The sequence below is a fragment of the Clupea harengus genome, chromosome 12 (assembly GCF_900700415.2).
Source record: "Clupea harengus chromosome 12, Ch_v2.0.2, whole genome shotgun sequence".
Classification (NCBI taxonomy): Eukaryota; Metazoa; Chordata; class Actinopteri; order Clupeiformes; family Clupeidae; genus Clupea; species Clupea harengus.
In genome coordinates this window covers 24,740,635-24,765,136 of record NC_045163.1, presented here as the reverse complement: position 1 = coordinate 24,765,136, position 24,502 = coordinate 24,740,635, and the positions used below count along the sequence as shown (strand labels likewise).

General features: G+C 46.1%; 1 protein-coding gene across 4 annotated transcripts in view; it reads left to right on the top strand.

Moving 5' to 3' along the window:
* Positions 1–24,502, top strand: part of myo5b (myosin VB) — a 67,496-nt gene that overhangs the window by 6,000 nt on the left and 36,994 nt on the right. For all 4 annotated transcript variants that reach the window (XM_031578494.2, XM_031578495.2, XM_031578496.2 and 1 more), the window contains exons 2-10: positions 15,175–15,285; positions 16,584–16,755; positions 18,511–18,655; positions 20,859–21,015; positions 21,724–21,867; positions 22,058–22,139; positions 22,509–22,616; positions 22,871–22,980; positions 23,578–23,843. In XM_031578494.2, the coding sequence (XP_031434354.1) occupies positions 15,175–15,285; positions 16,584–16,755; positions 18,511–18,655; positions 20,859–21,015; positions 21,724–21,867; positions 22,058–22,139; positions 22,509–22,616; positions 22,871–22,980; positions 23,578–23,843 (1,295 nt within the window). The remainder of the gene's footprint in view (positions 1–15,174; positions 15,286–16,583; positions 16,756–18,510; positions 18,656–20,858; positions 21,016–21,723; positions 21,868–22,057; positions 22,140–22,508; positions 22,617–22,870; positions 22,981–23,577; positions 23,844–24,502) is intronic.

Below are 24,502 nucleotides of genomic sequence, written 5' to 3'. Positions count from 1 at the left end.
TTCAGTAAAACCTCTCATTTCAAGAACAAAGACGTTGAGATTTTCATTAAACTGGGAAAAGGTGTTGATGGCTCTTGCAGTTTTTGTCAGACCATGCAGTGTTCCACTTCCACGTTGTCATGGCATCTGGGCAACCCCCTTCTCATTTTACTTGTGTTTTATAATGGCACTTCCTTGTTATTCATGAAATGAGACCAAACAGCTCAGCATATAACAGGAAAAGTGTAATTTTACAGCTTTGGAACGTTGTTTTGGTTTGAATGTGATCAGGTTGGATGTGTGGCCATGTGGCAGTTGAAGGCAGGCGGAGGCTGTCTCGGAGTCAGGTCTGTTATCAGGGGGAATTAACATGCCCTCTTGCCACTGGGGAAACGGCCTCTTCATCTCCGTGGTCTCCATCCATCCTGACACAGCAGTGTCCATCCATCATGCAGGCCTGATGCATCCTGGGCCCAACTTTTCAGGGTCCTCTCTAAACTTCTCTGTTCGTTGGCTGTGATCATATGCAAGTCCAAGATGGCGGCGCACACGGACACCGCTGCTCCTGGCTCTCTATTTTTGCTCACTATTTTTAGCTATTTTAGCTTTTCTATTCTATTCTATTTCTTTATTCTATATGACCTTAAAGGTGCTCCACCCCTCTGTGTCACTCCCTCAGCCCCAGTCAGAATGGATGCGCTCCAGCCCTAGTCTGCCTTGCGGCTACCTGCATTATTGAACCCTTGTTTCGGAGATGTTTCCTTCTTGTACCTTTCGTTCAGCTGTGCACAGACAGATCTCAACTATGCAGTACCAGTGGGCTGTGTTACGAAGCACTGCCGTGGAGGCTCAGTATGCGGTGCTTTTGTGGAGAGCTTTGATATGTTCAGGCGGCTAAGAGTTTAATCAGTGGAGAGGGTTAGGGTTGACTTTCTGTTACGGAGATCTGAAAGACATCCTTTGTTGTAGATGTTCCAGAATAACTCTGCTCTCTCATCTCAGCCGGAGCTTGCCTATCAGCTGTGATGCCTTAATTGGAGATCGTTTTTATCAAAGCTTGGAGTGATAGCCTGACTTCTGTCCTGAATATGTCTGATATAGGCTACTGTGTTGTGTGTCGTAACGGTGGCCCAGAGGGGACATTTCTAATCACTAACATGCTTTGAACCCTACAAAGACATCAGAAATGCTATTCCTGAGTTTGGACTGGAAAGCTTGCCAGTTCACCTGCACTGTCCTTCATGTAAAGATGATTCTTTGGCATCTAAATTGGCTTGACTCCTTTGAATTGAACTATTTGTACTTTAAGCAAGGAGTTAGAGCTATAGGAGTCTTGCTCAATATTGGATCCTCAGCAATCACGGTAAAATCTACTTAGTTCAAATCAGCTTACTGCGATACAACAGAGAAATCCAACGATGAGTCAAACAGGCTGTTGGGGAGGGGAGGGGGGGTTGTAGTGGTGGGCTGAGTGAGCTTTAGCGGTGGGGTGGGACTGTGCTCACTGAATAGGCAAGACAATAATACTCTCTCTGCGCCTACACACAGTAACCATCATCACTTATTTCACCACACTGCACTCTCAGGCTGTGATCACCTCACAGGGGTCAGTAGACCTTCACCATAGAGAGCCGGGGGGGGGGGGGGGATTTCTTGTTTAGTTTTTTTGTATTTGTATCAGGCTGAAACTGCACACTCCCAAGCCACAGAACGTGTGGAGGTCTGATGCTGACGTCAGCCGAGTGAGACATTGAAAGGAGTTACAAAGTCTGTCTGGCCCTCGTTCACAGTGATGGGTGGTGTTGTCCAACCCGTGTGCTCCATCAGATGGGTTCCCATAGTTACGGCGGGCTCAGATGTTGTTTGCCTGTCATTGTTAACTAATTGGCCTATGAAAACTGGGCTCTCATTTAGAGGCCCTATATGCATAACCCACATACAGCCTAAGGCTTCAGTCATCACATCACAAGAATATCTGTCACTTTTTGGATGCAACACCAGAAGAAGTCTTCTCTTTCTTTCTTTCTTTCTTTCTCTCTCTCTTTCTCTCTCTCTCTCTCCCTCACTCACACTCACACACACCATTATTTTATTGAAAAAACATTTCAGAAAAGTCCTCAAAGTCTAGACAGTACTTTGTATTTATGATAATGATTTTTTTTTTTCCGGGTCTTTTGGCGTCCTAATTACAGTCCCCAAAACAACTCGCGCGCACACACCGCGTAAAGATCCAGTGGGGTGCTCAGATCTTTGGATCACATTATGAAAGCTTGTCTGTCCCAGAAAAACAGAGTGTGGGAGTATTTTTCCTCTTACTCCACATTGAGAACACTTGAGAGCGAAAGACCTTGTTTCCACAGTGGAAGTCCAGAGGTTGATACCATGTTGAAGTGTTGGGACCACACTGAGCACACCTAAGGATTTCCCACAGGGGTTTGTGTTTGTCAGCATCGTATGTCAATTATGCAAGTCATGCTGAGGAAAGTGCTTGAGTTATATCACTTCTTAGTTTGACGATGGAAACTCTGAAAAAAACTGCCTTTCCTGCACCGACGTGTCGTCTTAAACTCTGGCGATAAATAAAAAAATCCACTTCATTTTGGATTTTTTTTTTTTTTTTTTTTTTTTTTAATCCCGCCACCACCCCCCCCCCCCCCTCAATTGGGGGACTCTGCTATTATTATTTTTCATTTTTTCATTTCATTTTGGATCTTGGCGTGGTGACATTCTTGTCTGACAGGGAACATTAGCCTGCGCCCATCTCAGATCACCACTGCCCAATTCCGATTTTTCTATCTGGCAAAAAATATCATGTTTCCTGTATTGGAAGAGTGGCGACCACCCATCTGTCACGCACTCCGCATTCATGTAGTTTAATGGTCACTGCTACTCTTGTGTTTTACACACCCAGTTCTTTCCAACTCCACATTCATGTAGTTTAATGGGCACTGCTACTCTTGTGTCTTACACACCCAGTTCTTTCCAACGCTGACTGCTAACTGACTGCTAAGGTGTCAGTTTATCTACACATGCAGTCACCAGTGGCGTTGCGTCATCATGCTTGTGAGGACATCTCTCCTGATGACCCCATGCTCAGATAAACAGGCTTCCACTCACCTGTTCGGTTCTACATATGTTGACAGCACCAAATGTCAGTCATCAGAATTTCGCTGCGCTGAAGAAATTTGGTGTATGCGATAATAAACACTTTGACTTTGACTTTGAAATGGTCTACAGTTTGTTCCCATGCATTTAGATGATTTAAGTGAATATGCATCACATGTTACACATGTTATACATATTACATATTAGACCTAAAACAATTCTGCAGAATGGGTGCATTTATGTAACAGTCAGTTCGAAGGGAAGTGGCTTGGGCATTTTAAGACTATGTCTAACAAGGTACAATTACGTGTCACAACGAACAGAAGAGGCGCTGCAGTCTAATCCTTGTGAAAGCGTTTAATCATCCAGAGCCCAGAGCGATATTGCCACACTGTCACTCAGTGGCCCTGACTCAGTGCTGTCCCTGTGGGGTCCCTGTGGGGTCTCTGAGGGCCTCACGGCTGCTGCAGGCTTTTTACCTTGACCCTCTGTAGTAAGGTTGCCAGTCACTGCAAAGAAATGGAATACCCGGCTACAGACATTACTTTGGCTTGAATGTTGATGCACGGGCTATGGGGAACAATAAACGTTCGATCGAATGAGTGATGAAATTGCGACACTGATATGGTGTTTTTCTCGGTGCCCAAAGCCTTTGATGGGAATCACCTGGCCACCATCAGTCAGTAGCATCCACCTAGATGATGTGCCATTGGCAGCCATTGTGTGTTGTTATGCTAACCATATATTGGCAGTCTGATGAGGAAGTGAGCAGACAGACAGACACTCAGACTTGTCAGTAAGTCTATCACTGTTTGTTTGTTTGTTTGTTTGTCATTTGTTTATTTTTTAACTGAATGGGGGGTGGCACTGGTAGTATAATGGCACTGAATGCACTGCAACACTGAGAAACTGTCAAAATAACCTCATTGTTTACGGGACATGGATGGAAGTTCTTGTCCTATTTTTAGCTACCTACCTACAGCTGCACCTTGAACCTGCCTGCCAGGACGGAGACGGAGCCTCTTACGTAATTCCATGTTCTTAGGTGTGTCACCCTCCCTGCCCCGTCACTGCTCCACTCCTCCCCCATCACTGCTCGACTCCTCCCCCATCACTGCTCCACTCCTCCCCCATCACTGCTCCACTCCTCCCCCATCACTGCTCGACTCCTCCCCCATCACTGCTCCACTCCTGCTCCATTCCTGTGCAAGCCTCGATGACCTCATCGTCAGGGACGCTTTACAAATCAAATGAGCTGAGGACTTCTCTGAAGCCTATTTTCATAGGCAGGACGGCTCACTGCATCTGCATACTGCACAAGCTTGATCACGCTGGCACGCTGCCCACTCCAATGGATGAGCTCTCCCTCCCTCCCTCTCTCTCTCCCTCCCTCGCTCCCTCCCCCCTCTCTCTCTCTCTCCCTCCGTCTCTTCTCTCTCTCTCTTCCCTGTACAGTAACATGAAGTGCTTTGAGTGCTCTCAGCAGGGAAGGCTTTATGTAAATTCCACTCCAAAACATTTATTTTCCTCTTGCCAAGACACAGTTTTCAGCTCATGCAGGTATGTCTGCTGCGAGGCATACTTATCCGAAGTTAGCTATCTCTATGTCTTAGTACAGGCCTGCAGAACTGAGATGTATCTTGCAGAATGATGCTGAAATCTATCAGACTATAACTGCAGGTTGTCAGGTCATTAGTATACCTGTATTAGTACACGTCCATTCTCTCCCTCCTATAACTGCAGGTTGTATACCTACATTAGTATACCTGCATTAGTACACGTCCATTCTCTCCCTCCTATAACTGCAGGTTGTCAGGTCATTAGTATACCTGCATTAGTACACGTCCATTCTCTCCCTCCTATAACTGCAGGTTGTCAGGTCATTAGTATACCTGCATTAGTACACGTCCATTCTCTCCCTCCTATAACTGCAGGTTGTCAGGTCATTAGTATACCTGCATTAGTACACGTCCATTCTCTCCCTCCTATAACTGCAGGTTGTCAGGTCATTAGTATACCTGCATTAGTACACGTCCATTCTCTCCCTCCTATAACTGCAGGTTGTCAGGTCATTAGTATACCTGCATTAGTACACGTCCATTCTCTCCCTCCTATAACTGCAGGTTGTCAGGTCATTAGTATACCTGCATTAGTACACGTCCATTCTCTCCCTCCTATAACTGCAGGTTGTCAGGTCATTAGTATACCTGCATTAGTACACGTCCATTCTCTCCCTCCTATAACTGCAGGTTGTCAGGTCATTAGTATACCTGTATTAGTACACGTCCATTCTCTCCCTCCTATAACTGCAGGTTGTATACCTACATTAGTATACCTGTATTAGTTCATGTCCATTCTCTCCCTCCTATAACTGCAGGTTGTCAGGTCATTAGTATACCTGCATTAGTACACGTCCATTCTCTCCCTCCTATAACTGCAGGTTGTATACCTACATTAGTATACCTGTATTAGTTCATGTCCATTCTCTCCCTCCTATAACTGCAGGTTGTCAGGTCATTAGTATACCTGCATTAGTTCACGTCCATTCTCTCCCTCCTATAACTGCAGGTTGTCAGGTCATTAGTATACCTGCATTAGTACACGTCCATTCTCTCCCTCCTAATGTGTAATTATCCTCCCTTCTAAATCCTATGTGTGAGCGTGGGCATTAAGAGAAGCCGTTAGTGACTGCCAGGCTTCTCTCTTCCTCGTAGATGATGTATGTAAAACTGTACTTGAAAAGACACCCACTCTTTTGTTATATGTGTGATCGGTTAAAAGGAAAAATATATCCAGTCGGCAGTTTGGACTTATTACATAGCTTGGAGCAACAACTATATTTGGTTATCGCTCTCTGTCCTCCGTTTCCTCTTTGCCCTTGTTAAAATTAGAGTTTTGCGGTCATGCCCTCCTTGCATGTCATCGGGGATTTCTAGCCAATAAGCTAACATCACACGTCAGTTAGGCATCCTTTATAACTGGAAGTACTTGGTTATGTTTTGCAACTTTTTATTCCAGTTATGGTGATTTTGATCATATTTCAATGTCATTGTTTTCTTATTGTAATTTCCTCCAGGGTCCGTGGAGCCACACTTCTCTGATTTGATGGGAGTTGCTAATGTTTTTTTAATCGGCCCGATCTCTCCAGAGAGATGTCACAAATGTAAAACCAGGCCTTGCATTTCTTCAAAAACATTTCCACTAGGGAGCTTTCATTCAACTAACACTTCCACTTCCATCTAATGCCAATATGCCATTACCACTTCCTGTTTGGGACACGTATCCTGCAAATGCACTGAGACATCTAATGATGAGTTTGAGGTGTGAGTCTCTGTCACTGTTTAATGAGGGCTTCTCAGTCTCAGTATCAGTCATTAAAGTTTCAAGCAGTAATGACATTGTGGCTGTTGACTACACATTGTAGTGTTATGAAAAGTTCTCCACACTTTAAAGCTGGAGACCGCATACCCTCCAGGTCCTGTCCTCAGTAAGCCTTTACAGGTGGGCCCTCGCCAGTGGAGGGTGTCTTATCCATGAGTCTGATTCACTGCTGAAGATGGATTACGTGAGGGGAGAGTTGTCACCCTCCACATAAATCCATCTAATAATGTGAAAACAATTTAAATAAATGACATATGGTCATGTAGAGCTACTGTATCCTGTTCAGTTGAGTACGTTCTGGAACGCAGCGCTGAGATTCTTTTGTGCTCATACCCAGATCCACAGAGCTGAGTTTCTTCTGTGTGTTCGTACCCAGATCCACAGAGCTGAGATTCTTCTGTGTGTTCGTACCCGAATCCACAGCCTTGTTTATCGCATCATCTGTTATCTGCGAGTCTCTTTGCCACTGAGCTCCATATCCTTTTGCCTTTCGCTGCTGCAGTCGCCTCCGGATCCTCTGGGATCTGGAAAAATATTTAGAGCTTCCTTGCAATTTTGCGTTTAATGAGATGCAACATCCCCAGTTCAAAGTCCTGGAGTCGAGCCGAAGGTTTTTAAAAACCATATCTGTGTTATTCTCCTCCCCTAGCGATTGTCAAATTTGTGTTAGCCTGCTGTATGTTGTTATGTGTGATGCCTTGATCCTAACTTGCTGAGAGTTGGCAGCTATGTGAGTCTCATGAAACTAGACTAAAAGTAGACATTTGCATGTTATTGGAGTTAATGTGCGACGTGCGTGTGATTTGTTTGCGTGTTGTTCCACAGAACCATGGCTTGGAGTCATTTGTCAGCTGTGTTTTTGACTGGACAGTCACAGTCGCTAGGGGAATAACCTAATACAGACTATGTTGGGGGGGTATGACTGCATCAGCACGTATGTGTGTCATACAGTGTCATACTGTAGTCACAGGGTTTAAAATTACAATTAGAATGATCAATATCTGAGCTAGAATAATCAGAACATTAAAGAATATCATTACTTAAAATGCTAAAATGCATTTCTTTTGTCATATGGAGAATGCACCGCACAGTGCATTATAATGTGGAATGGCTGTGATTTGAAGTTGCATAATTTGTCCCCAAAGGTTTTTCCATAGTATAGCTTAAGCAGGCTGAAATTGTGATGGCACTGCAAAAAGTGCAGAATGGAAGCAGTATCGATTCAGGTGGGCAATCCTCTGCTTTGCTCACCCTTTTGCCAGAGAGAGAGAGAGAGAGAGAGAGAGAGAGAGATAGAAAGAGAGAGGGAGATCGAGATCGAGAGAGAGAGAGAGTGTGTGTTATTTCCTAAAGTGCCTGAAGGTTCAGTCTGTCGTCCTCTTCCATGTAACACAGTGAGTGTACTTTTAACACTAGATGGAGGACATAATGGAGCATCTGATCGCAGCATCCCCATTGATTGGGTAGCAAGTGAGCTAGCCAGCTTTACCCGTAAAGCAGTGTTTGTTTCAGGTTTTAAGTCCAACCAATGAAAAGTGAGTTTAAAAAGTTGCTCTGCCTTTGACCTTCACTAGGGTGTAAAGCCAGTGGTATTTCTCTAGTGCTATCTCTGAGATTACGCTAACATAAGACGTTAGCCATTTACTGCTCATCCACACGTTTCACTCCCAAACACATGCGCACACAACGTTAAAAAGCTGCCCAGAATTCAGACACCAAATGTCAAATCTCTGAAATATTGGATGCCTTCTGGCTAGCCTGGAAGTGGGTCTAAAAATGAAAAACTTAAATAAACATAGTTTGCATAGAGTGAGTCAAAGATGACTCTTCGGTGTCTCCAAGCTCTTGCTTCAGCTCCTCCTCAGTCTGACTCCTGTTACCTGGAGCACAGACGTGTGTTTTTATGAGGGTTGGATCTGCCCTCTATCAATGTCATCTCCCCTCTCCGGATCTCTGAATCATGGCCTCATTGTGTCAGCGTGTATCTCGCCGCCCCACCCCGTGACGAGGCGAAACCCAAAAGATGAACCCAGGAGTTAGCGTTTAGCATATCTGTCCTATCTTTAATCTAATTTCTCACTGCCAAAATCAGTGTCTGAGGAGAAGAAATGTGTTCGTTTATAGATAGGTGTGGGTTGCGGTGGAAGTTATTTTCATGCTGTATCTTTTTATCAGCTGACATATAAGTTGAGTTGACATATTGTTGGTGACATTGAAGTTGACAGAGGGAAATACTAACAGACTGTAATAAGGTTTAGTAACTAACATGCCAAAGATACATTTTTAAAATGATACTAAAATGTAATATTATCTAGAGTTCAAAGGGTAGTTCAAAGAACTGTGCTCTCACAAGTGTTGGAGAGATTGTGATTGGCTACGTTTCTGGGGTGGAGGTCATGGCTATTCAGAGTGTGCAGTGCATGAAAGTGTCAAACACTATTCTCAAAGAAAGAGGAAGCGAAGGAAAATGTGAAGATGTGTCCTCACTTTGTTTCCTAAAATACAACTGAGATGGGTGGAGGTGGGTGCTTTTATGGGACGTGTGTGGATTTATACGCATATAGTATCAGAAACAGCACACTCGGTCGTGGAGCCTCACAAGATTAGAACGGATCTCTCCCCCTCCCCCTCCTCCTTCTCCTCCTCCTCCCACCACCTAACCTCTCCTCCTATTAAACAGGATTAAAAACCACTGCCATCAGCGTGTGAAGCTCCCATACGCAGCGAGACCCTATTGCCTCTGGCGAGACAGGCAGTACTCCAAAGTTCAGCACCTCCACAGTCCGACTGTGGATAACACAGTGCCTTATCTGTAATGAGGGCCTCAGAGGAGGGCCCACTCAGAGCTGGAGAGGTGTGACGGCTGCTCCCTAGAACCAATGAATGGGCCTGGGGGGGGCCCGTGCTGAAGTTATCATCTCGGTCCTGAAGGAGGAGTGTTTCGGCCTTCGTTGGAGATGTATTTCCTGATGGCATGACTTACCTGAGCACCACTAGGCTGGTGTGCAAACTAGATGATAGAATAAAACAATGATCATTGCTCATCAAATAGAGGCTCTGAATTACTTTTGGGGGGCTTTACTAAGAAAATAGTTGTGAAAGTTATCTATAGTAGTTTATTCTCTTGTAATCTGTGGTATTGTTCCCCAGCTACCAACAGAGAATGCTCCGCAGGTAATGAGACCCATATATCACACTGTCACACTCGTTACGTATATCTTCCCAGGTTCCCACATTGCAATAGAGAGCAAAGATTAAAGATATAGCCTGGTGCATTCTGGGTGAAATGCATAACCCACGTTTGCGCTTTTAATTTTTATCACAAGGCTGCAGTCAGACCCAGAGTCACAATGACCCCGTGTGACCCCTGTGCTGGTCGCTTTCACTCGCTCAAGAGTAGTGTTGCACTCTATATACCGACACTAGAGAGGTATCGCCATACCCTGTCTGTCGTTACAAGCGGTACTATACCCCATTTTATTAGTACTTTAAGAATGACCTACAGTGATAGCTGTGGATTTCCACAACTCGGTTTGGTTTCCAGAGGTGGCTCGCCTGGCTATAGCGGATCTGTGGCCTCTTCCCAGGGTGCATTGGGAAAGCGCAAATGACAGAGAAAATCAGTTCCCCTTCAATGCTGGGCAGCCCATGGTTTCCTGCAACTATTCAAGTTTGACGAGGTAATAAAAGGCAATGATAACTGTTTAATATGGCTTTATCTGTTTATCTAACTTACCGATGTAGCAAGCATCTCTATATGCAAATGCAAAGTTCACTCTAGTAATGTTAACTTCACCATAACTTGCAACACCAGTTATAAATGATCAATTTATACTTGATCAGTAGGCTTCTGGTAATGGTAATCATGGCATGTGCATGTCCCTCCACCATTAGGTGTACGGTACATAGTCTTATTAAACGCTGTTTGATAACAAATATCTCGTTGCAAATATGAAGTTAATTATATATATATATATAATTATATATAAGAGATCACATAAGTATAAGTGACATTAGATTACTGCATACAAGCTTTAATAAAGCTATTTTCAGTAGTCCAACTATTAATGTGATAAATGTACTAATTAATTGTCAAAAACACACCTACTTGTGTGAAAAAGAAAACAAACAAGAAAATACTCAACTTAAGCTACAATTTTATTGAGCATGGAAATAATGAAAGTAAATTACTTTAACTGTAAGTCTGGCACTTCAAACCCAGGAGTATTGCCCTGCACACCCCACTGTACTAAAGCAGACTGAACACAAATACAATTATTCCATTATATTAGTATCGAGATATTTGGGCAGCTATTGTATCAAAGTCATAATTTTGGTATCATGGCAACACTACTCAACTCTAGAGTTGAACTCCTGTTGGAAATCCACTTGACTTCCAACTGTGTCCTGAAGGACTGATAACACGGCACAGGCTCTGTGCCACGCGCCGTGTTGACATGAGCAGCCAGGTGAAAGCCCACTGTGCCTGTGTTCAGTCCCACTCTACTGCACTCAGTGTGTGCCTCACCTGACCCCAGGAATGAGAAGGGTGAGTGGAATGATCACGTTCCATATTTACACCTTCTCTTTCGAATCTCCCCTCTCCTCTCTTCTTTGACTTCAGACTGCATCTGACTTTCTGGATGCCCTCGTGACTTTTCAATTCTCTCTCACACACTCTCTCTCTCTCTCTTTCTGCAGTATATCGTTTTAGTCTGGTATTTGTCCTGTAAAGACTGCTGAAGAGAGGTGTGGGCTTGGGGTTCTCTGCTGAAGAGAGGTGTGGGGTTGGGGTAAAGACTGCTGAAGAGAGGTGTGGGGTTGGGGTTCTCTGCTGAAGAGAGGTGTGGGGTTGGGGTTCTCTGCTGAAGAGAGGTGTGGGGTTGGGGTTCTCTGCTGAAGAGGGGTGTGGGGTTGGGGTTCTCTGCTGAAGAGAGGTGTGGGGTTGGGGTAAAGACTGCTGAAGAGAGGTGTGGGGTTGGGGTTCTCTGCTGAAGAAAGGTGTGGGGGTTCTCTGCTCTGGGGCTGTTTCTGCTGATTGTCCTGCTTCCGTGCTGAGTCAGGAGTGTCTTCAAAAGCCCTCTCTCCTCTCCTCTCCTCTCCTCTCCTCTCCTCTCCTCTTCTCTTCTCTGGGTGTATGCAGAGCTATCGACCTGACAGGAGAGCGATGTCCCCCCCCCCCCCCCCTTGATGGACCAATCTTGCACTAGTGTTTCCTGCTTGAGAGTGACGCCAGTCTGATTGACAATACCTCTGTGTGCTTCAGGAGCCATTGCTCTTCTAGGAGAAACACTTGAAATAGTTACTAAGAATTGCTACTTCTGCTACTAAGAAATGCTGGAATGAAATCCAAGCTTACCCTGGCAACAGGAAATTCTGGATAGCATTTTTTTTTTTCATACTTATCTCAGTGTTCATATGTGTGTAAGTGTCTAATACATTGCGTGTTCAGTTGATGACTGAATGTCTGAAATTCCTTTGAAAATGTTTCAATTTCCTTCGACTGTCTTAGGATAACATGAAGGAATGTGTGAGGTGGAGATTACTGTGTCCAAATCTTAGTGTCCTTGATACCCCCCCACCCCCCAGCTCAAGGGCAGCTGAAAGCAGACCTGCATTGTTCTGATCTGCTGCTGTTCACAAGCCCAGTGCTGTTTACTGCGACCAGGCTTTTTCCATAGATGCCTGGCCTTGTTGTGGAAAGTGATGAAGGGAAAATTATACTATCTTATTAAGCTACAATGGCAGCTTGTGTGTGTGTGTGTGTGTGTTTGTGTTTGTGTGTTTGTGTGCGAGTGTGTGTGTGTGTGTGTTTGTCTGTTCTACGTTTGTAACAGATAAGGTTAAACATGATACTACAAGACTGAGCCAGTGGGTACTGCCCTATGCAGAGGAAACTATTTCTAAGTTAATCTGACACTCATATAGAATAGGAATAACATTACACTGCGTTCCTCATGTTTTACCTGTATGTGTGATGGTGTGGCTGTATGTGTGATGGTGTCGCTGTAACATTCGTTCATTAGCATTAGCATGCTGGTGTGTGTTAGCAGGTTCAATCGCACCATCAGTAGAGGTTTACGGTCTCACCATCAGTAGAGGTTTACGGTCTCACCATCAGTGAGATTTTGCGGTGAAATGAAAACCATTCCTTCTGTACAGATAAAAAATATAAATGTATGTGGAGATTACAGCCTGGTGTTGTTGAGTCCAGTGCTCAGCTCTGTTAAAATGAGCTGAACTGTCACCGTACTCTGATTTATAACTCTGAATTACGATTCAGAGTAAATGGTTTATTTCGATATTAATGACCTCAGATGGCCGTGGGCCCCGGTTGGAATTAGAGTAAAGGATCATGGGAACAGTCCTCGAAGTCAGCTCTCTTATCACACTCCTGAGCGATGCACTTAAAGATTCTTCTAAAACCGGAGTTGGCCCAGCCTGCCTGTGGTAGCCCCCTTTTAACTGATATATGTGTGTGTGTGTGTGTGTTTCATGCTGATGAGTGTGTGTGTTTCATGTTGATGTGTGTGTGTGTGTGTGTGTGTGTGTGTGTTTCATGCTGATGAGTGTGTGTGTGTGTGTGTGTGTGTGTGTGTTTCATGCTGATGAGTGTGTGTGTTTCATGCTGATGAGTGTGTGTTTCATGCTGATGAGTGTGTGTGTGTTTCATGCTGATGAGTGTGTGTGTGTGTGTTTCATGCTGATGAGTGTGTGTGTGTGTTTCATGCTGATGAGTGTGTGTGTGTGTGTGTGTGTGTGTGTGTGTGTGTGTGTTTGTTTCATGCTGATGAGCATGTGTGTGTCTGTGTTTCATGCTGATGAGTGTGTGTGTGTGTGTGTGTGTGTTTCATGCTGATGTGTGTGTGTGTTTCATGCTGATGAGTGTGTGTGTGTGTTTCATGCTGATGAGTGTGTGTGTGTGTGTGTGTGTGTGTGTGTGTGTGTGTGTGTTTCATGCTGATGTGTGTGTGTGTGTTTCATGCTGATGAGTGTGTGTGTGTTTCATGCTGATGAGTGTGTGTGTGTGTGTGTTTCATGCTGATGAGTGTGTGTGTGTGTGTGTGTGTGTGTTTCATGCTGATGAGTGTGTGTGTGTGTGTGTGTGTGTTTCATGCTGATGTGTGTGTGTGTTTCATGCTGATGAGTGTGTGTGTGTGTTTCATGCTGATGAGTGTGTGTGTGTGTGTGTGTGTGTGTGTGTGTGTTTCATGCTGATGAGTATGTGTGTGTTTCATGCTGATGAGTGTGTGTGTGTGTGTTTCATGCTGATGAGTGTGTGTGTGTGTTTCATGCTGATGAGTGTGTGTGTGTGTGTGTGTGTGTGTGTGTGTTTGTTTCATGCTGATGAGCATGTGTGTGTCTGTGTTTCATGCTGATGAGTGTGTGTGTGTGTGTGTGTGTGTTTCATGCTGATGTGTGTGTGTGTTTCATGCTGATGAGTGTGTGTGTGTGTTTCATGCTGATGAGTGTGTGTGTGTGTGTGTGTGTGTGTGTGTGTGTGTTTCATGCTGATGTGTGTGTGTGTGTTTCATGCTGATGAGTGTGTGTGTGTTTCATGCTGATGAGTGTGTGTGTGTGTGTGTTTCATGCTGATGAGTGTGTGTGTGTGTGTGTGTGTGTGTGTGTGTGTTTCATGCTGATGAGTGTGTGTGTGTGTGTGTGTTTCATGCTGATGAGTGTGTGTGTGTGTTTCATGCTGATGAGTGTGTGTGCGTGTGTTTCATGCTGATGAGTGTGTGTGTGTGTTTCATACTGATGAGTGTGTGTGTGTGTGTGTTTCATGCTGATGAGTGTGTGTGTGTTTCATGCTGATGAGTGTGTGTGTGTGTGTGTTTCATGCTGATGAGTGTGTGTGTGTTTCATGCTGATGAGTGTGTGTGTGTGTGTGTGTGTGTGTCATGCTGATGAGTGTGTGTGTGTGTGTGTGTGTGTGTGTGTGTGTGTGTGTGTGTGTGTGTGTGTGTGTGTGTGTGTGTTTCATGTTGATGAGTGCGGTTCTGGCAGCAGCCAGAGGCTCCTGGTGACTCTCTTTTCAGGGAGAATGCCCTGTGCCTGTGTCTGTGCCCGTGCCTGTGCCCGTGTCTGTGCCCATACTGCAGCACTCATATCATTCCCCCCCTTCCCCGTCGGTGAAAGTTGAGCTGCTTCTTTCTTCACCACGTGAGGCCCTTTAATTATTTACCAGGCGCTGAGATTAATAGGAAACGATCCAGCGCCGCGAGGGCCGGCGTGAAAGTAAACATGTGTTGTTGTTTTGGCTGGCCGTCAGGCCCTGTTGTTGTTGTTGTTGTTGTCTTGTCTGTTTTTGTGTTGTTGTTGTTGTTGTCTGAGTGCCGAAACAAGTTAGTGAAGGACAGAGGGGTTCAATTCAATTCTGCATATTCATCTGTGCAAAGGAATAAAGTGGCAGTTTGCAGGAAAGGGATTTAATGAAACAGTCATTAGTTTGAGTCCGTTGAGTCCTGAGAGCTCTTGTAACAGCTGTGCTGTCCCTGAAACCACAAGGTTCCTTCTTTTGTAAAAATCAATCAAAATTACGCCCAGATGCTCTGTGTGTGTGTGTGTGTGTGTGTGTGTGTGTGTGTGTGTGTGTGTGTGCGCTCTATCGTACGTGACACTAAATTAACTTCCTACCGTGTGTGACTCACTGTGTTCCCATCACGTTGGCTCACTGCAGCTTGTGCCTCTCTCCTCCCTGTGCTGCAGTACACGCGGGTGTGGATCCCCGACCCGGAGGAGGTATGGAAGGCGGCCGAGATCGTCCGCGACTACAAGGAGGGCGAGCCGATCCTGCACCTCAAACTCGAGGATGAGTCGGTAAGGTCACCTTACATTTCTTCAGGGCGGCTTACAGTACAGGTACAAGTTTTCATCAGAATGTAGGTACTGAACCCATGCTCTTGGTTATTACCACCTTGCTTCACCAGTTGAGCCACAGGAACATTGAGTTAACCAACACGCGTCCACGCCACACATGCCCTGTAGGGGTCACTGTTTCCCAGCACCCGCCTCCACCACTCACTGGCCTGACGTGACTGCGGCCCCGACAGGCCAACGAGCTTATCTTCATTACAGCTCAGCAGCGGCAGCTAAAGAGGCGTGAAGGAGGCCAAGTCTGCACAGACACCGAGGGACTTAGGAGAGGCTTTCCTCAGGCATACCAAAGGCTTAGCTCCAGTGTGCTGCCGCACCGCTGTGTTTGCCTACTGTGCCATAGATACTACAGCTGAGCAGGGGCCAGACTTTGGCTGCTGGTGGTTTTTGATTAATGTGACCGCAAAAAGTGTGGTTTTGCCAGCTGTGGCTAGTTTATCTGGTTAAGTCCTGTGCTGATGATTTCAAATGTGATTTCACTGCAGATAAATAGTTGAATTGTTAGTCTTGTGGTTTTTATCCAGTTGTGTCCGAACTCTTTCTCTCTGTCTCTTTTTCCATGCTGCTGTGTACGGCTTATGCAGTGTACAATCACGTTGTCAGTCACGCCGCATGATTCATTAATCATGTTTGCTGTTTTTAGAACCGACTTTAGAGCAGTTAATAACAATGCCTTGTGACGGTAGGTCTTTTGTAGCTCAACAGGTGGCAGAACAGCTTACTCAGGAGCGGCGAGCTTTCCTTCACGATGCCAGGGCAGATTTGGCAGGATTAGTCCGAGTTGTAGCTGTCGGCAGGCACACACGGAGTCCGTAGGGGCTGACCCCTCTACCTGCTGAGTTTCCATGGCAGCCTGTTGGCAACGGAACGCTCTGTTGACTCAGTGCCAAGTTCTTATTAAATAGTCATAATTCTCAGAATAATGTAAGCTTGTATTATGTTGGTCAGAATGGACTGTGCATTTGCTTCGAATGTGGCATGCAATTAGTAACTAGTAATTAGCAATGCGGTTGCTGACTTACCACCCTGTGCAAACACTGTGCCAAAGTCACTAGTCCCCGTGACCCAGGTGTATTTAAACACAAACTGAAAAGAGTGGTCTTGTCAGCTGTGATTCATGACTTTGTTATAATGAGGCATAGTCCCTGTATCACCAGCCCCAGAGGTCTTCACAAGAAAAGATAATATTTATTTCGTTCGTTTTGGTCGTTGCCTTCATGCACATTCTCCTCGTCTCTCAGCCTCTAGAGTACGCCATCGGGCCCAAGCATAACCAGCTTCCGTTTCTGCGTAACCCTGATATTCTGGTCGGGGAGAATGACCTCACCGCCCTCAGCTACCTGCACGAGCCGGCCGTGCTCCACAACCTCAAGGTGCGCTTCCTGGAGTCCAACCACATCTATACCTACTGCGGTGAGTGTCTGAAGAACCGGCTTTATTTTGCCTCATTTGGTTTTACAGTGGATATGGTTTGATGGCTTGATTATGTTAATGCATGGTCAGGTTTTTTTTTTTTGTTTGTTTTTGCTCAGCAGATACTTGCTTTTGTGCCCACCCCCCAGCCATATGCTGTGAGCTCTGTTGTCATTGTGGGATGGTTTGGAAATGTTTGTCTTTGTCTTTGTCTTTGTCATGTCGTCTCCTCCCAACTCTGCTCATGTATGTCATTCTCACGGCTCTTCCTGGTTGGCCCTATTCTCTGGGATGGTCACTGGCTGGAATGTACAGTAAACAAGAGGATTATGGGCCTCCAACAAAGCCTTTGCTTTGTCCATTTTTGTCTCTACCATCCCCTCATCCAAGCAATATGTATATTTGTTGATTTGCTTTGTCCCTATAGCAACATAAAGTTGAACCTCTTTGCCATAAGCTTCCCAGTCAAACCTACGGTCTGTTCAGCTCCCTGTGCCTGTACTGCCTCATGGATGTCTAACCAGACATGGGCTTCCACCCAGAACTAGGCTAGGCCTATGGACAGAAACTGCTTTGATGTGTTGGCTGTGAAGTCTACCTCTCGTGTGCACATTATCATAGGCCGCTCGGCTTAGTTCCATCCTTCTCGACAGACAGGAAGTCAGGCCGTTGGATTAGTGTCTCTGCCGTCAGGGAGAATGAGACGCAGGCACTGCGGAGAGAAGCAAATTGTTTATTTCCCCGAGAAACAACTGGGTCATAAGCACAATACTCTAGCCCGGGAAGTCAGGAGAATGTGAAACTGGAGCGTTCTCACTGATTGCCTTTTGTGTTCCAAGGCACAGATACATATTGTCATTGGCTTTTTATTGTTCTCGTTCCCCCTCATTGTGTTCGGGCCGACTCGCATGCCCAGTGACTGTGCTGCAGCAGTTTGAAAAGTTAAATAATGACAATGGGGCTTGTTCTTTTGTGCATTTTTGTTATTATGCAGACATGTATTGCCTGTTTTTTTAGACTAGTGTATAATGTATACTGTGTGTGTGTGTGTGTGTGTGTGTGTGTGATTGTGTGTGTGTGTGTGTGTGTGTGATTGTTTGTTTGTGTGTGTGTGTGTGTGTGTGTGTGTGTGTGTGTGTGTGTGTGTGTGTGTGTGTGTGCGTGCATGCGTGTGATTGGGTGTGTGCATGTGATCGGGTGTGTGTATGTCTGCAATGTGCATATTTTATGTGATACCTATATCTTGACTTGATGTATGTACAGTTGTGTAAATCACAAACAGGTCATCTAATGTGGATGAAACTAAGGGATATTTAGTCTCTGCACAACACTTACACAGCGTTCATCTTAGCTTAGCATCACCACATGTGATGAAACAAGTCCGGTTGAGTCAAAACCTCTTGCTTCACCCAAGCAGACACAATCACTTGTCAAAGCTGCGGTCATCAGCTGGGGAACAGTCATCCACAGTGCCGTGTCTAAACACACACACACACACACACACACACACACACACACACACACACACACACACACACACACACACACAGCGCTCCACTGTGATTCAGGGTGTTGCCCCTTTCCCAACCCCACCTAAGCACTCAAAGCCTCCAGTCTTAGGCTCCTGTTAGTCACACTGTTTGTATAGTCTTGTACATGGATAATCACAGGATGTGCTAATAGCATTACCCGCTGGCAATACATGCTGCAAGCATCGGGCTCTGTCTAATCCTGTCATCTCTCACCTTCCCTCAGGAATCGTCCTGGTGGCCATCAACCCGTACGAGCAGCTGCATATCTATGGGGAGGAGGTCATCAATGCCTACAGCGGCCAGAACATGGGGGATATGGACCCCCACATATTCGCCGTGTCTGAGGAGGCCTATAAGCAGATGGCCAGGTACTGGACCCTACGTTTAGTGCAGCTTCCACAATCACTCATGGACCGCACGTCCACACATGGTACAGGACACTACGTTTAGTGCAGTTCCACAATCACTCATGGACCGCACGTCCACACATGGTACTGGACACTACGTTTAGTGCAGTTCCACAATCACTCATGGACCGCATGTGACTTCATGTGAAATTTATGGGTGTTTATTTAATTGATGTTTTGAAGTGTTTGTGATTTTCATATATGATTGATTTGTATTTACTGCTAATTCAATGGTGCCCCACTTCTTTTCAGTTAGATACAAATCTCAATGTGTCTATTGCTAGGTCTGCTTTCGACACCCTGGGGCTTCTGACGAAGTTTGGCCCTAGCATAGCAATTTAGAGATTATGCATACGTTTTATATTTTTATATATATATATATATATATATATATATATATATCTAAACGAGCATTTATAATTGTTTTCATGGTTTCTCAGAATCCATCAGGTGTACGTCATTGAATGGTGAGGTGTCAGGGCTTGATTTTCCCTCCCTGCCAAGCCTGTGAAAAAGTGATAACGCAGGGCATGATTAGTCAAGGACCCACTCTGGCACCAGTCATGCTTTCAGGTCTGAATCTGTTGATGTCAGATCTGGTTGTTGCGTCACCAACAGACTCCAGAGTGAACGCTAGGAGCTGGTCAGAAGGCTGGTGAGCTGAGAGGCAGAGAGGCAGAGAGACTGAGAGGCTGAGAGGCAGAGCTGTAAAGGCTGAGAGACAGAGAGACAGAGAGACAGAGAGACTGAGAGGCAGAGAGGCAGAGAGGCTGAGATGTAAAGGCTGAGAGACAGAGAGATTGAGAGACTGAGAGGCAGAGGGCTGAGAGGCAGAGAGGCTGGTACGCTGAGAGGCAGAGAGGCAGAGAGGCTGGTACGCTGAGAGGCAGAGAGGCAGAGAGGCTGGTGAGCAGAGAGGCAGAGAGGCTGGTACGCTGAGAGGCAGAGAGGCAGAGAGGCTGGTACGCTGAGAGGCTGAGAGGCTGAGAGGCTGGTACTCTGAGAGGCTGGTACTCTGAGAGGCTGGTACTCTGAGAGGCTGGTACTCTGAGAGGCTGGTACGCTGAGAGGCTGGTACGCTGAGAGGCTGGTACTCTGAGAGGCTGGTACGCTGAGAGGCTGAGCTGTAAAGGCGCTAGCGTCCTCTCTTTGGTGCTGCAGCGCAGGAGAAGCCTGATGCTCTGAAATAGTCTCCTCTGTGATGGGAGGCATGTGGGTGGGTGGATAATAGCTGCGTTTGCGGCTGCAGGCTTTATTACCCTCGTCTTTGTGTTCGTGCTTCTGAGGGTGGGGGGGGGGGCGGAGAGGAAAAAAGCACGAAAGATGAAACTGTTCACACGCCAGAACCTCAGTGACTCCTCAGTGACGCGAGTCCCTGATGTAACGGGTCTAATGGATTTCAAGAGAGAGAGAGAGGGAGGGATGGGAAAACAGATCAAGAGGGTAAAGGAATGTGACTAGAAAAAACCTGCTCTGCTCAATCTGTTAGTTCCAACGTGTTATCCTGTGTTATCCAGAGTTTTTTCATAAGTAGTTGGGGCAGTCAAATGAAGTTTACGTAAATCCTGCAGGGAATTTCCCCTGGACTGGTGTGTTCTCTGAGGAGGGGGTGTTTGATACACACAGAGCTGTGGGACTGCAGTGGGGCGGACACAGGCAGCGCTACGATGTGCTGACACACCCATGAGAGAAGAGGAGAGGAGAGGAGAGATGGGGAGAGAAGAGGAGAGGAGAGGTGGGGAGAGGAGAGGAGAGGTGGGGAGAGGTGGGGAGAGGAGAGGTGGGGAGAGGAGAGGAGAGGAGAGGAGAGATGGGGAGAGGTGAGGAGAGGAGAGGAGAGAAGAGCCCCTGACTCCTGGTTCTGGTGTGGTTGAGACCTGGTCCTGTGTCGGCTGCCAGCGGGGAGATGTCTTAGACAATCATGACATTGGGGGACGAATGAGGGCCACATTTTCAGTGACCCAATGTCCAATTCAGTCTTTCAGACAGACAGAAAAAGCATTTCACTATTTCAGAGTCAACTGTGTTCCATGGGAGAGAGTATTCCTGTATGTGTGAAACCACTGTATGTGTTTGTGTCTGCATATCTACACCATCTCAAGTGCATCTCAAGACACTATATGTGCATCCCCTCCTCCCCCTCCCCCCCCCCCCATCCCCACAGGGATGAGAAGAATCAGTCCATCATCGTCAGCGGAGAGTCCGGGGCAGGGAAGACCGTCTCCGCCAAGTACGCCATGCGCTACTTTGCCACTGTGGGCGGCTCGTACAACGACACCAACGTGGAGGAGAAAGTGCTGGCGTCAAGCCCCATCATGGAGGTGAAGGAGAAGCCATGCCGCTTTATGGGTTAATCATTCAGTGGCCAAGGATATCACTAAATCAATTGTTGGGAGACGGCTGGCATTGAGAGTACCATTACAGGCAGGGATTGATCAACTCTACCCCATTATGGCCTTGACTGTCGACAATAGCACTCCACTGTGTAACAAGGGCCTCTCAGTGAGGGAAGGATTCATCAGGTCTGTCGATGTGTCTGCACAACTAGATAAGCCCACAGAACCGCTCTCTGTGTAGTCCTCCTCCCCTGGCCATTTTAAAAGGTTAATGTGGGCGCTTAGAAGTGAGGCAACGTCTTTAAATCAATTCGTGGAATAGTTTTAGCCAGGTGAGCCCTGATGATTTGGGCAGGGGGGTACGCAGAGAGACAGGCCCCCCATCATCACTGGCATCAATCTTTGACATGCTGTCTCCATACAGAGAACTAGACTGAGAAAGAAGAAATAGCCTCTGGACCAACTGACTGAGTTGCATTGCATTATGGGGCTAGAAGGTGTCTGAGTAGTGAAAGTGGACTCAAAGGCACATTGCGGGACTCTCAGATCGATTTGAGTCTGTGTACGGCACTGGTGTGAAGCAAGCAATCTTCTGTAAAATCACTAGCACAGTATTTGTCCTGTCAGAATTTACATTCTCGATTGTATTTCAGCTCGTCACTGCACTGCACTGTACATCTTATTTCCCAACAGGCCATAGGGAACGCCAAAACGACTCGCAACGACAACAGCAGCCGGTTCGGGAAGTACATCCAGATCGGCTTTGACAGACGCTTCCACATCATTGGTGCCAACATGCGCACGTATCTGCTGGAGAAGTCACGAGTTGTGTTTCAGGTAAGCGCAAGCTGTGGAGGGGGAACTGAACTCAACCTCTAATTGTGTTATGAGGCTCAGCATTTCTGTAAAGTGATAGCGGGCTTGAACCGGGTTGTGTTATGAGGCTCAGCATTTCTGTAAAGTGATTGCGGGCCTAAAAAGTGCAGCCTTTACTCCATTGTTTGAACCGGTTTGAACTGTTTCACAGGCGGAGGAAGAGAGGAACTACCACATCTTCTACCAGCTCTGTGCTTCTGCCAATCGGCCAGAGTTCAAAGACCTGGCTTTGAGTAAGTCTCCTTCAGTGGTCGTCACATAGAACAGCACATGATGTAAGACCTGTTATGTTTTTACATGCGTAGTGACGGTGTGTTGCTATGGAAATATATGTCCCCAGCACTTCCCCTGACCTAAAAACTGTTCATCTCTTTGATGATCGTACAACTCACTCAGTTTTGTCTTTGGTGAGCGTACAACTCACTCAGTTTCTTGCAAACCCTGAAGTCTTAGTGAAAGATTTCAGTCCTTAGGCACACTTTTATTCCACAAGGTCTCATCAAGGTCTTTTATGGAAGCTGGGTGTTGTAGTTCTCATAGCATAAAATTATTGTGTTCCGTATATCTTTCCTGTTGTTCTCACGGGGTCATGTACTTCACAGGCAGCGCAGAAGAATTCCTCTACACCTCAATGGGAGAGAACATCTTCATCGAGGGAGTGAACGACGCTCACGACTTTGAGAAGACGAAAGAGGCCTTCTCATTACTAGGCATGGTCTCTTTAGTAGTCGTGTACAGATGTGACATTGAGTTGCTCTGACCGTTGTTTTTAACGTAGAGTCTGTCCACTCACCTGATGTCTGTGCTCTGGAATGCTCTACCCTGAGATTCGGCTCTGTCACGAGGTCATGTGCGATAATACAGAGAGTTTTATTACTCCGATTAATTAGCGATGTAAAGATTCCATTGGTGACCAGGATCTTATTAGCAGGGTGATATCTTGTGTGCTGTGTGTTCTTGGCAGGTTTCAAAGACAGCTACCAGACAGGCATCTACAAGATCATGGCCTCCATCCTGCACCTGGGGAACGTGGAGATCAAGGCGGAGCGAGACGGAGAGTCCTGCCACATCTCTGTACGTGACCACGAGTAACATCTCATGTAGAGATCGACAACATACCTTTTCTGATGCTTATGCCCTGGAGGATTGCATGAAAACAAGCTCCATTTTGATGTTTGGCAGCAGATTCAGCTTCAGCTTCAGCTTCTGTGCCTGAAGGTTCTTTTGATTTGGACTGCTTTTACTGTCTCTCTTCGCCCTGCAATGTTTAATAGCTGCCTGACTGTTTGAAACCGCCTCTGTATTATTAATCCTTCTTTTTTCTGTTACTTTTCATTTTCTGTCTCCCTCTCCCTCGCTCTCTCTGCCTTTCTCGCTCTCTTTCTTTCTCTCTCCCTCTTGTTCTCCCTCTCTCTCTCTCCCTTCCTCTCTCTCTCTCTCTCTCTTTCTCTCTCTCTCTCTCCCTCTTCCTCGCTCTCTCTCCCTTTCTCTCTCTGTTTCTCTTTCTCTCTCTCACTCTCTCTCTCTTTCTCTCTCTCTCTCTCACTCTCTCCCTTTCTCTCCCACTCCTTGTCTCCTCACTGTCTTTCCCTGCCTTCTCTCTCGATCTGCCTAAACATTCAAACATGGTTCTGTTCCACCCCCCCCCCCCCCCCCCCCCCCCCCCCCCAGAGTGACGACCCCCACCTGCATCATTTCTGCCGCCTGCTGGGCGTGGAGAAGGAACAGATGGAGCACTGGCTGTGCCGCAGGAAGCTGGTGACCACGTCCGAGACCTACGTCAAGACCATGTCCAAGGCGCAGGCCAGCAACGCCTGCCACGCGCTGGCCAAGCACATCTACGCACACCTCTTCGACTGGATCGTGGAGAACATCAACCGGGCGCTGCACACCACCGAGAAACAGCACTCGTTCATCGGGGTGCTGGACATCTACGGGTAAAGACCGCTGTTACATTACATTTACATTTAGTCATTTAGCAGACGCTTTTGTCCAAAGCGACGTACAAGGGAGAGAATATTCAAGCTACGAGCAATAGAACCTGGTGTAACAATAAATAAATACTACTTTACATAAGAAATATAACAAAATGAAATAAAAAAGAAAGAAAGAAGTGCAGAAATGTAACTGCTGTAATTGCAAGTTACGCACTAGTCGAAGTGCCAGTTAGGACGGGAAGTGCTCTCTGAAGACTTCTGTACCCGAGAAATCATCGCGGGAACCTTTGTGTACACTTTAAATCGTTTCAATTGGGAACCCATCAGCTGTTGCATCTTGAACATTCCATCAAGCATTCATCCCTGCATTTAAAATTCCATGATGTGTTTGATGTCTCTGCAGACATATAATTATCTGGATAATATCCTAAATAATATTCTATCACTGGTGTGATATGGCCCCTGAAAAGGGCTTTACATACAAACTGAACCACATTTCTCACTGCAGCACCCAGTGAAATGAAACCCAGAGACTAATGGTAGAGTTGGGAGGATGAGGAAGGAGGAGGAAGAGGAGGAGGTCCACTGGCACGCATTAATTTGTTTTACTCCCTTGTGCCAGTGATGCTACTTCTGATTACAGCCCAAGCTTGAGTCCT